This window comes from Sus scrofa, chromosome 14 (genome assembly GCF_000003025.6).
Source record: "Sus scrofa isolate TJ Tabasco breed Duroc chromosome 14, Sscrofa11.1, whole genome shotgun sequence".
Taxonomy (NCBI): Eukaryota; Metazoa; Chordata; class Mammalia; order Artiodactyla; family Suidae; genus Sus; species Sus scrofa.
In genome coordinates this window covers 20,709,551-20,722,520 of record NC_010456.5, presented here as the reverse complement: position 1 = coordinate 20,722,520, position 12,970 = coordinate 20,709,551, and the positions used below count along the sequence as shown (strand labels likewise).

At 49.2% G+C, this 12,970-nt stretch overlaps 1 protein-coding gene across 6 annotated transcripts in view; it reads left to right on the top strand.

Annotated features, from left to right (window-relative positions):
• Positions 1–12,970, top strand: part of PALLD (palladin, cytoskeletal associated protein) — a 341,670-nt gene that overhangs the window by 297,605 nt on the left and 31,095 nt on the right. For all 6 annotated transcript variants that reach the window (XM_021073310.1, XM_021073309.1, XM_021073311.1 and 3 more), the window contains 2 exons: positions 3,750–4,265; positions 11,404–11,539. In XM_021073310.1, the coding sequence (XP_020928969.1) occupies positions 3,750–4,265; positions 11,404–11,539 (652 nt within the window). The remainder of the gene's footprint in view (positions 1–3,749; positions 4,266–11,403; positions 11,540–12,970) is intronic.

Sequence of the window (12,970 nt, the reverse complement as noted above, 5' to 3'; positions counted from 1 at the left end):
GCAGATGCAGCCCGGATCTGGCCTGGTTGTGGCTATGGTATAGGATAGCGGCTACAGCTCCAGTTCAACTTCTAGCCTGGGAACCTCCATATGCTGCCAGTGTGGCCCTAAAAAAGACAAAAGACAAGAATTACAGTTCACCATCTTTCTGCAGAGTGATCACCAGCACACATCTAGTTACTGAACATTCATCACCTCACAGCTGACCCCTTCACCACCTCAACTCACCCCAGACCCTTCCCCTCTGGTAGCCACAAGTATGTATCTGCATTTTCTGTTTGTTCATTGGTTTTTTTAGATTCCGCATATGAGTAAAATCACATGGTATCCGTCTTTGACTTACTTCACTTAGTATAACACTCAAGGTCTATCCATCTTGTCACAAGTGGCAAGATTTCTTGCTGTTTTTACGGCTGAGTAATATTCCATCATGTGTGGAATATACACACATGATGGAATATTATTTATACATATATATCACATCTTTATCCATTCACCTATTGATGGACATTTAGGTTGATTCCATATTCATAAATAATGCTGCAATGAACATAAGGGGGCATATCTTTCTGAATTAGTGTTTTCATTTTCTTCAGATACATACCAATGATTGGGGCTGTTAGATCCTATGGTAGTTACATTTTTAATTTTGTTTGTTTGTTTGTTTATTTATTTTTGTCTTTTTGCCTTTTCTAGGGCCGCTCCCATGGCATATGGAGGTTCCCAGGCTAGGGGTCTAATCGGAGCTGTGGCCGCCAGCCTATGCCAGAGCCACAACAACGCAGATCCAAGCCGCATCTGCAACCTACACCACAGCTCACGGCAACGCCGGATCCTTAACCCACCGAGTGACGCCAGGGATCGAACCCACAACCTCATGGTTCCTAGTCGGATTCGCTAACCACTGAGCCATGACGGGAACTCCTAATTTTATTTTTTATATAATGATTTTTATTTTTTTCATTATAGCTGGTTTACGGTGTTCTGTCAATTTTCTACTGTACAGCCTGTTTTTAATTTTTGAGGGACAGTGTTACTGTTTACCATAGTGACTCTACCGATTTACATTCCTGCCAACAGAAACTTTCCCTTCTTGCAACATCCTTTCCAACACTTGTTGGTTATCTCTGGTCCTTTTGGTAACAGCCACTCTGAGCGGTGTGAGGTGGCATCTCCCCGTGGTTCTGGTTTGCATGTCCTCGACAATTAGCAATGCTGAGCATCTTCTCCCATTCCTGTGGACCATCTGCATTTCTCTTTGCGGAAAATGTCTATTCAGAGCCTCTGCCCGGTTTTTAATTGGGTTGTTTGGTTTTCGTTGTTGAGTTGGCTGAATTCTTTACATAGTTTGGTGATTAAGGCCTTATGGGATACATGATTTACACATATCTTCTCCCAGTCAGTAGGGGACCTTTTCATTGCCATGCTAGTCTCCTGTGCTGTGCAGAAGCTTTTTAGTTTGAGGTATACCACTTGTTTGTTCTTGCTTTTGTTTCCCTTACTGTGGGGTCAGATCCAGGAAAACATCTCTAAGACCAGTGTCAGTGTAGCAAATAACTCTAAGTAACTGCCAAAGTCCCCAAGCAATCTTGTCTTTATGGGACCTTTCATTCCCTTTGCTTTTTTATCTGGTGAAAATCAACTTTTGTGAAAGTAACTTCATAAGGACTAAGAAAGTGACTTGGACTTTCGCACTTCATCATCTCTGAACCCATATGTCAGCCATTTCACTCAGGTGTTTTTTGAAATGTTAAGATTCATACAGAAATCAAGTCAGTCACTTTAAGGTTCACAGTAACTGTTGGGCCCTCCCCTCCCCTTGCATTCCTCCCCCAGTTTAGAAAGAGGGGGGAGTGGAAACAGTAGCTGGTTCTTGGAGTCACATATACTTGTAACAATTTGTAGAATGCCAACCCATTTCTTGTAAAATGCTACATTAGCTTCTTGAACTGTCACTTATTACTAAGAGTAGCATCTCTGCTGTTTGAAACCTTCTTGGGTTAGCAAACTCAGTGGTTTTTTTAATGCCCAAATGAGTAGCTTGACCCTGTGGACAAAGCTGAGACCAACAGAGTGGTGGTCAGGGCTTCCCTGCAGACACGCATCTCAGCAGCCATCCTTCCTCCTGGGGATGAGGGACCCCCCACGCACAGGGAATCAGGCCAAGTTTGAAGTACTATGAGGTACAGCTGAGGCTCTGGGCATGCAGATCACCCCCAGTCCTGGTGCACATGCAAGTCCGCTGAAGGTTGGGGTAAACGTCCCAGGGATAAGGTGTATTTTGCGACAGCTAGGAAATAAGGTAAACTAAAGGCAGGAGGTCAGAAAGGAGCATTGGGGATCGAACGAGAATGCTGTGGGTGCTGTTTATGAGTCCTGTTCCTGGGCCCATTGTAAATAGTGAAGGTGGGAGTACATCTGCTGGGCAGTCCACCCAAGCCACACAGATGTCTGGAACTGTGTGGTGTCTGGCAGATCCTGGCAGGGCTGGATCTGGCTGGATCTGGCTGGGCTGCTCCAGAGGACCTCAGAGAGTTCATTGCTGTTGGAATCTTGGGCACTTAGCAGGGACTACATGTGTGCAGCCATCTTCTCTTACACTTTTCACTTCCCGAGGAAGTGTCTTTTCATGGACTTAAATGTAATCACTTACCAACAGTTGCAGCATGGAATCAAGGGCATGGGAAGGAATTCAGAATTCCCTGACTGAGGTTGCCATATCTAATGAGACTTGATAACAGATCTGGACCTTTTTTTTTCTTTCTATCAGCAGCTCCAATTCGTTTTATGGCTTTAAATTTGAAGATTAAATACCTATGGAGAAGAAAGTCTTGGGGGTTTTATTTTTTGGTTTGTTTTTTGTTTTTTGTTTTTTTTCCTTTTTAAAAAAGGTTTAAAGTTAGGAGCATAGCTTTGCCTCTTCTTGGATTGCTCCTATTTTGCTTGTTTTATTGCCACTTTCCATTGAACTTTTTTACAGCTGTGGGTCACTATCTGATGTGCAAAAAGGAAAACATCTTGTATTTAAAACTGAGCTAAATACAAAAGCTTTTGAGTACAAGAAGAGTAAGGTTTTTGCTGATTGCTAGTTGCTTACCAACATCATCAGAAATTGAAATTCAAGCTGTCTTTTCTTGATGGAAAATATAAGAATTAAAACTGCATTGTTGTAAAATTAGTAATTCGTCATTGCTTACTGAAGCCCTGCATGTGAAAGATGGATGTCGTTTCCATGTTTCAGATACAGCACCAAATGTCTGTGTTAAAGTTCGTATAAATAACTGGCAGTTCAGGGTTTACCACTGAAAATTTGGGCATAGTAAATTTTGCAAATGTTTTTTAGGGAAGACAGGCAGAAGTTAAAGTGGGTCATCCCCCCAAAGTCAGCTCCGCTGGTATTTATTGAGTACAGAGTGACAGCAGTGAAATAGGATTAACCTAAACATGCCAAAAATATCCTAAATGTTTCTTCATTTTAACTTTTCCGTTGTGATGGAATTTTTCCAAAAATTATCTACAGATGGGCGGACCGGGAGCCTGTATCGGAAGTTCTTCTCTTAGTACTTCCGTCTCTGTTCGGTGAAATACGGCCCACCCTGGAATTTGTCAGCGGGCTTGACCCACCTCGGGTCGGAGGTGGATCGGATCGCACCTGGAGATACGCGCAGCGCTGGGCGCGGGGAGGGGTGGCCCGCTGTCCCGCCCCGCCCTGTCCTGCCTGTCTGAAGTTGTCCCTTTTCTCCCTGCAGGGACGCACTGAAGATCCAGCAGCTGCAGCAGCAGATCCGCCTGGAGCGCGAGGCCCGCGCGCGCCCCTCGCCGCCCGCGTCCCCGGAGCCGGCGCGCCCGGAGCCCATGAGCGCGCTCGCCGCCCGGCCCGCGCGCGCCATGCAGGCCTCCGGCTCGTTCAGCTATGCGCGCCCCAAGCAGTTCATCGCGGCGCAGAGCCTGAGCCCCGGCTCCCCTGCATCCCCAACGCCCCCCGCCGGCCGCGCGCCGCCTCCCGAGCCCGAGGCGCCATGGAGCGCGCTCCCGCCGCCACCCCCGCCGCTGAGCCCCACCGCGGTAGCCCCAGGGCCCGACGTGTTCCCGCCGCCGCCGCCACCGCCTCCGCCCGGCCCGGGCCCCACGCCCCGCGCCGCCCGGTCCGGCCCGGGCCCGGCGCCCGCAGCGTTGCTCTGTGCCCTGCTGCCCTCACCGCCCGCCGCCGCCACCGTCCCGACCACAGTCTCGGCGCTCGGCCTGCCACGTGCCGCCCCAGCCGCGTGAGTACCTGCTCCCCACCCCCATCAGAGTGGGAGGAGTACAGCAGCTGGGAGAGGGGTCGGGGCTAGGGGCGCACTGATCTGGGTTGTAGTCTCCACGGGAATCCAGAAGTGAGCTGTTACACGGAAGGGAACAGATTTGTAAGAGGCTTCACCTTGAGGCAGGTAAGTGAGGCCCAGTCCCTTGTCAGCTATGATTCCTCCAGGGATTTCAGGATCCTCTGTCCCAGTGGCTCCTCCTGTCACATTGATGCCGAGGCAGCTCTGAAATCTTCCCATAGAAATTCTATGAGGATAAGTAAGATGTCGTCCCCAAATTACAGGAAAGCCTTCAAAAGACACCTTTGGGCCAGGTGTCTGGGGGGCCTTGTGGAAGTGTAACGAGTAAGAGCTGGCACACAAGCCTTTTACTGAAGAATTCAGAAAGTTGTGCTGGCGGAGATCAGGCCAGTTCCCTTATCTCAAACCCTTCCTGTTGAAATGGTGCTTCAGAGCTTGCCAGAATCCCAATATTGTTTGGAGAGAAAAGAAGGAAACCCCAAGTAGCGTTTGGTACTGGAATAGAAGTGAGAAGACCTTAGAATTCCGGGTATTTTCACTGATAAGAACGTTTTCCATCCTGGGGTGGACTTGTGCCGTCTTCGAGATGAGGGCCACTGTTAGGCCACAGCTAAGCGTGCCCTGTTTTATTAGGAACTTTCTGAGTGCCGGCTACAGGAATTCTGTTTGTAATACAGCGTCTTCTCAAACCTTTATTGGAAAAAGCTGTGAAATGCATACGTAACTAAATCAAATAAGGGAGTATGGTCTGGACAGAAATGATGTGGTAACGGGCTTTTCTTGAAAGTTAAGTCAGTTGCTTGCCTGAGAAAACCTTTGTCTCCCTCCCTCCTTTTCTGTTTGCACTTTCATTTGAGGATTAGAGGATTATTTTGCACAAAGAAGCTAATTTAGGAGAGATTCAGAAAGTGGGGGATGTTAGGGACACTTTCTGTCTTATCGTGAAATGGGTCCCCAGGAAGGTGGGTACCATATAAGTCCTCTGCCTAGAATTTCTCATTTGGAATTTGATCAAAGATGAGTCTGTCAGACTTTGGGCATCATACCTTTTATCATCTTAACTAGAAACAGCAGTTTAGGAGTTCCTGTCATGGCTCAGCAGAAACGAATCTGACTAGTAATCATGAGAATGCAGGTTTAATTCCTGGCCTCGCTCAGTGGGTTAAGGATCGGGCTTTGCTCTGAGCTGTGGTGTAGGTTGCAGATGCAGCTTGGATCTGGCGTTGCTCTGGCTGTGATGTAGGCTAGCTGGTACAGCTCGGATTCGACCCCTAGCCTGGGAACTTCCATATGCCACAGATGTGCCCCTAAAAAGACCAAAAAAAAAAAAAAAAAAAAAAAAAAGAAAGAAAGAAGAAAAGAAACAGCAGTTTATTCTGCTCTTTGCAATTCTTTTAAGCAGTGTTAAGGGCTTATTACCTCAAGTCGTAGAAGCATTTGCTTCTTGTCAGCATCTATCACAGTCACTCATTTACGGAGTCAAAATATTTTATAATTGTTACCACAGAATAATCCAGTAGCTCCTACCATTTCTCAAAAGTTAACAGAAAACTCAGGCTGATTTTGTGGCTTTGACACCAAGGATCAGTGGCAACCCCAGACTTCAAGCTCTGTGCCAATCCAGAGGCCACTGCAATGTGGTTACCCCTGCGTCTTCAAAAATTTTCCCTGTTGCTCAATCACACACACACTTGAAGAATTCTTTTTTTTGGTTTGATACATGTGACTTTTAAAACATTTTTTCCTCGGGCATATTCTGGAATCACTTGTTTGCATTCTGAATTAAAACCAAAAAAGCTATTTATCCATCATAATAATTCAGATAATCTGCCAAAGACTGAGTGTCCCATTCAGGGCTACCATGACCACTTGGCATTCTTGAACTTGCAGGAACTGCCAGATTCTTGAATCTTTCAAATTATTTATTTCTATTTTATTGGGCACAAGTGGTGGTGGTGACAGCAAACTGTTTCATTTACATGTTACTTCTCTGGTTGGACTATTTTGCCATAAATGTCAAGTACCAGTTGGGTATTCTGTTTTTGTTTTTTTTTTTTTTTTTTTTTTTTTTTGGTTCTGTCTGATGTTTTACCATAATCTGAAATAGAAATTTCAGATGTCTCCTTTTTCGTTTCTTTCCTCCCTCCCTCTCTCGCTTCTTTCCTCACCCATGGCTCATGAAAGTTTCTGGGTCAGGAATCGAATCTGAGCTGCAGCTACGGCAATGCCAAATCCTTTAATCCACTGCACCCAGGCCGGGGATCAAACCTGAACCAAGCCACTGCAGTCGGATCCTTAACCTGTTGTGCCACAGTGGAAACTCCCAAATCTCTATTTCCTTAATCCTCAGTTGCAGTACTGGCGGTTGTATTGTCAGTATCTCTGTCGTGTCCTGTTTTCTTCTGTAGGGGAGGGTCTCAGTAGTCTGTGGAGGTGAGGCTTGTTCCTCATGTCTGCACAGAGCAGACAAGTTGGGGAGCAGAAAAGAAGGCACAGGACGTGGCCCTGCAGCACCACCCCTTGGCTATGGAGGGGGTTGGGGGAACTTTTGTGCACCTAGCTCCCCCAGTGCCTCTCCCCCTTCAGAGGCTGTCTCTCCCCTCCCCCCAGCCCCCAGGCTGTGGGGTCACACTGCCCTGCTCAAAGCTGGCGACAGACACAAATGTCCAGTTGACCCTTCTTGCCGATGGGAGCAGTGAGCAGACGCCTTAGGAGGAAGCTAGTGTGCTCCCTGCCTCTGTACCGCCTCTTCCACGTCTGCTATCCGCCCCCTGCTCAGAGTCTACCCTAGAGATGGTGGGGGTCCCAGGGACTTGAAGGCTCCTAGGAGAGGGTGGCAGCTCTTCCTCTGCTGGTCCCCGAGCAGCTGGGCCAGGTCTCAGATCCCACCTGAGAGCCACCTGGCGTGGTGGGCCCAGCATTTCTCACCACCCTCAGGCTTCTAGAATCGGCTCTCGGGCACTGCAGAGCCCAGCACTATGATGCTCTTAATTGCCTCTTTATAGTAAGTAGGGTTAGCTGTGTTTGTTGGAAGTGAATGCTTGTGTCAGCAAGAGCTTTGATGCAGATGTGATAACAGGAGCTTTCATTCTGCAGACTCTTGGCTCTTGACAGACAATGTCTCACTGTCCTGCTCTTTTCCCCCTAATTTATAAGAGACAGGTAGGTGAAGACAGCATCATCATTCTGCTTCAAGGTAAGAGACCTCAGGAGGCGGAGGGTCTCCCAGGATCTGTCAGTTAGCCTGAGCAGGAGGGCCTTGCCTTGGCCTGCTGCCTGGGCTGATCACTAACCAATCTGATGTCTGGTTTCTTGACTGAAGAAAACTGCATACAAAATCCTCCAAGTCTTAAGGAAAAGTCTGCAACAGATTTCATTGTACTTTAGAGGTTTTCAAGTTGAGACTGTGGTGAGACGGTAACTAATAGGAAAGACAGGCTGCCTTGGACCTTGCCACAGGAAACGAAGGTCGGCCTTGTCAGCCCCCGTTAGAGGTAAGGCTCCACTGTTGGGCTCTTTGGGGTCCAGTTTCTTAGAGGATTTCACAAAAGTGTGCATCTGATCCTGGCCCAGAATTTCCCAGAAGTAGCAGGTGGCATGTCTGGTGAGGATTCTGTTGAGATGTGAGCCCCAGGAGCAGCTGGGACCCCACACTCAGTCCTGGGCGACCCCACGCGTGGTGCACTCTTGGATACAGTGTACGAATGCGTGCCAGGGCCCGGCAGGCAATGTGAGGAGAGCGTCACATTATCAGGAAGTTACCTGCTTTCCTTTCAGTGTGAGCTTCAGGGACCCACCTGTGCACCAACAGCTTGGGCTTCCTAATAAAATTCCATGAAAATAGTAGAATTGATGCACAGAAACTCAGTTTGTGTCTCTTTGGCTCTTTTAGACATTGATTTCTGGGTCTGTCTCTTGGAGGTGAGGGGTACTTCCAGGCCAGTGTGTTGATGATTTTGTTCACTCTGTACCTCTGTGGAATTTGGTTTCCATTCAGTTTTGCTGAATAGGGGAAGAGGAGAATACAGGGATCTTAGTGTAAAAATTCTCCAGTCCCCAGACAGGCCCAGGACCAGCTCAGACACATTGTGCTCCCAGCTGAGCCTTTGAGACTTACGGATGGCATTGACCTGGAGCCACCCCTCAAGGGAGGAGAACTTTCAAGGTCGTTCAGCAGCCAAGGAAAAAAAGGGGAAATTCCCTGGGATTTGTGTGGTTGAATCAGGAAGATTTGACTGTGTGCGTGTGTGTTTGAGCTGTTTTACCCCTGACCACATGATTATTTAGAGCTGGAGCGGGCAGGCAGGAAGCTTGTGTGGGCTGAGCTTATGCATGAGGCATGCGTGGAGGTCCAGTGGTCAAGGTGTGCTGAATATGGATTTTTGTGAAGAGTTCTGGTTTGTAAAGAGTTTAGAAGTGTACTTTGAAAAAAGTCTTATTTGTTTTAATTGTACGAAACCGTGATGAGGGAGAGCATCTCTGTGTCAGCAGGTGCTCTTGATTCCTGACGAGTTGTGCTTCATTCATCAAAAGTAGGTGCCACTTGGGGCCAGACCATAGCTATTTGCATCAAACTCCAACACAGGATCCATCACGTAGAAGAGCCCTCAGTTGCCAAAACTGTGCCTCAAAAACCTGTAAGCACTTTTCTTTGCAGGGCCTCCCCTTCCAAGTGCTCTGTCTCGGTTGCTCTATCCTCATGTGCTAAGCCTTACTCCACTCAGTTTTTAACACAACGTCTTCGACTTTTCTGAGTTGCATTAGTAAGTACTCCAAATAAGGTGCTCTCAGCAAGAAAGAACAGGCTCTGCATTAAACTCGGTGACAGCGGGCCGTACCCTGGCCTCTCTCCCCGAGGGGCCAGCGCCAAGTTCCTTCTTGAGAGGACCAGTGGGGAGGGGTCCTCATGGGAGGTACCACAGCCACTATTTGGGGTCTGCCCTCTGACCAGTGTGTGATTAACAAAGAGGCACGTGAGGAGAGGCAGTAAAGAGAACAGGGCATGATGGGGAAGCGGGTGGGCTTACTCAGAGCCCCCTTCTCAAGGGGACAGAGAACTGGAGGCTGAGAACAGGTGAGGGGCGGCCTGGCTCGGACAGCCACCGCTGACCATGTATGTCCTCTTTAAAGTTCGTCGGGTACTGAAGACCAAGGTCATTGATCGTGGCTCCTCTGGCTCTTGGTGTCAGTAGGTCCCGGGTTCGTGGCCCAGCTCGGAACATAGGTCTGCCCCCAGCAGGCAAGAGGCAGCTCCAGGTTTGACCAGCCAAACACAGGATATCACAGTACTTCATTCTGTAACACCGATGTCTGCTGTCATCCAACTGGGATGTCAGGGCAGTGACCAGAGAGGAAGGAGGTGGTAAAGCAGTTAGCTCGGACCTTCCCACTCCGGGTGTCAGGAGACCCAACCAGCAGCTTAAATGCCCGGCATTTCCTGATGGACATCACCCACGCTGGGTCAGGCGGTCAGTGTGGGTCAGGGTCCTCAGGCACCCAGGATCCCTGGTCTTCCCGGGCAGTCCCCATGGGCCTGTTGTGGGCTCTTCCCCTCAGGGTCACGGGGCGGGTGCCAAGGTTTGGGCATTTCATGTATGACAGTGGCCGCCAGTGAAGGAAGAGGGGCATTTCTTCTTTCCATAGACGGGAGACCTTCAAGGAGAGCACTCGCCCCCAATCCCTCCCTCCCCCACCCCCTGGTCTCCTTGGCCAATGTCCAGCCAGGGCTCTGCTGACACTGCCAGACTGGGATCTCAGACTCGCAGACTAATGGGTCAGCCAGCACCCCCCTGCCCCAGGGGTGGGGTTCATGGGGTCCACCTGAGGAGGGGAGAGCTGGCAGGCAGAGGGGGCGTGGCCTCGTGTATCACTGATGGGGGTACTGATGGGATGAGGCTGGTGCAATGGGAGAAGCAGAAGGTTTGGTGCTCCTGTGTTTATTTACATGCCTGGCTTCACCGGGGCTCTCTGCCATGTCAGCAGAGGGGGTCAGGCATTGATGCCTTAACATATTCCCAGTAAAGTCAACTTTTGTTAACTTAGAAAAGTCTCATCATAAAGTAAACAGTAGAAAAAAGGAAGTATATGCAGAGTACATGTAGAGCATAAAGAATAATCCTAAGGCGAAAGTCTCACCTGTTTCTAGTACCTTCGACTGTGCCCAATTGCATCCATTCTGCTTGGAGGTGACCACTGCCCTGAATTTCTGAGTGGGTCACCCTTTACTTCCCTTATAGTTTGTGTGCCTCTCTTTCCCTGAGTTTGTTGCTCAGATTTTCATCTGCATCAGAATCACTGGGCGGGCCTGTGAACACAGTTTCTGACTCAGTGGGTGGAGGAGTAGGGACCGGGTGAGGCTGATGCTGCTTGTCTGCCCACCCTCCTTTTGAGGACCACTGCCCCGCGGGAGACTGTTGAGCTTTGCCTGTTTCATAGTGGAAGTGTGGCATGTGCATTCTTCTGTAACTCCCTCTTTAACTTGACATTATGTCTTTGAACTTCAGCCTCGGTGCTATGAGCCTTTCATTTGTCCCATCCTACGAGGCTGTAGTTTGTCACTCACCTTTACTCACAGCCCTGTGAGGGAGAGAAGGAAGATGCGGAGCAAGCTGCTTCCATCACCAGATCAGGCCTGCAGCCTGGTTGTCATCCCCGCCCCCAGATCTGGAGAGAAGAGGATGAGGGAGGGGGAGATTCCCGCTTGAATAAACTGAGGACTGGGGGCTGAGTTGATGACAGTGTGACGTCTGTTCTCTGAAGGCCTCTTGGGGTCTCAGATATTGTAAAACCTACTGGTGAGATGTGTTCACAGACCTGTCCAGAGGCACAAACCTCACTCAAGGCAGAAACCCAGGCCTGGATGCAAAGCACACATTGCCACCTCCCTGGCCCCAGCGTTCATCACAACCTGGGATGTACCCCCAAGGTGGGGGTGGACTCTCCCTGAGGATCAAGTCCCATCAGTGTGGGACAAGGGGGTCCCCAGGGTGAGCAGGTGCTCCCTCAACACTGAGTGCTGGGCTGGGGTGTGCCGCGCTGCCCCATCTTCCGCCCCTGACCTGCCTGTGCTCACCTGCAGGGCATTTCCCAAGAAGGCAAGCAGGACCACCAGGATGGCCTCCGACGAGGAGATCCAGGGCTCCAAGGACGCCGTCATCCAGGACTTAGAACGGAAGCTGCGCTTTAAGGAGGACCTGCTTAACAATGGGCAGCCGGTATGGGGGTGGAGGTGGGGGGCTGAGAGGGATAGCCAGTAGGAGGCCAGGGGGATTGTGGGGACTGGGAAGCATCTGGTACAAGGGTGGGGGAGACAAGGGGGCAGCCGGTCTAGGGGGAGGGCTGGGAGGGCTGAGGCTGTGCACCGAGCCCTGCCTCCCTCACCAGCTCGAGGCCCTGGGACCTGTCCTCTCAACTCCTCTCTGTTGGGATCCTGGAGGGGTGGGGGAGGAAGCTGCCTCTTGCTCCCTTCTTTGGTTCCTGGAGCAACCATAGCAGGCTGGCGAGGAAGTAGGGAGGAAGGGTAAGGATGGGAGAAGTAGAACCAGCAAAGAACTGTAACCTCGACCTTGGAGAGAAAGGAGCAAATCCCACTGGGGGGCCGTGGGAGGGAGAGGAGTGCCCTTGGTGATGTGTCTCTGCCTGAAGCAGCAAACTAGAATTAATGTTCAGCAAACAGAACCTGGGTTCTCTGGCTCGTACCACTTCTGCACATGAGGCATCTTTACTTAGGGGACCGTGGCTGGAGCCTGGATGGTTAGGAGATGCTGATCTGCAGCCTGGGAGCAGGGCTGCTCATGTGCTGGCTCCTGGCCTTCAGGACAGACCCACTAACTCAGAAGACAGTTGCTCTGCGTTGAGGCTGCAGAAATATTAAGTCCCTGAGCAGATCTGGTGAAAACATACAGGTGTTTCCTCCAGTGGGCCGAAGTGTTGCCTCATCAGTTGTTTTTGTTTGCTTTTTGGTTTTTCGTGACCCTTTTCTTATTACATAAGAGTACATTAAGGGGACGGGAAAAGCAAGACTAGTGAATAAGATTTCTCAGGTCTGGGAATGGAGCCCATGGTGCTTTATTGTGGGAAGATTTGCCTGATTCTTAAATAGAAACTGAAAAGGACCTCTGTGTAAATCTGCCTTAGATACTTTTTTTCAGAAGAGAAAGCCTCTATGCTAATTAAGTGTTGTAGGAATTTTAATTATAAGGCATTGATAGATAAAAATGTGAGCACAGCCCACGTGTGGTGGGAGAGGTGGGAACTAGAGGGGTGTTGGCTGCTGATTTTAATTATTAGGGCGTCCTGGTCTGAGCTCAGGGCGATTAAAATTCTAACAAGATTTTGTGTTAGGTATTCACTGAAAAGAGATTTTCACAAAGGGAAAATGTTTTCTTCCTGAAATAAGTGATGGCATGTGTAAATGGACATATTTTGGAAGTTTTCCCTGGTTCTATCAACCAAAGTCTTTGAAAGATTAAAAGAAATACTTATGGGAACTTTTTCAAGCCAGGTAACAGCATCTCTCCAGGTTTCTTTTTTGTTTTTGGTTATTTTTTTAAATATCTGTTATGGACTAGCTTTGGGTTAAAAAGATTTCTAGAGTTCTGATGTGGCTCAGCAGATTAAGGACCTATGATGTCTCTGTGAGGATG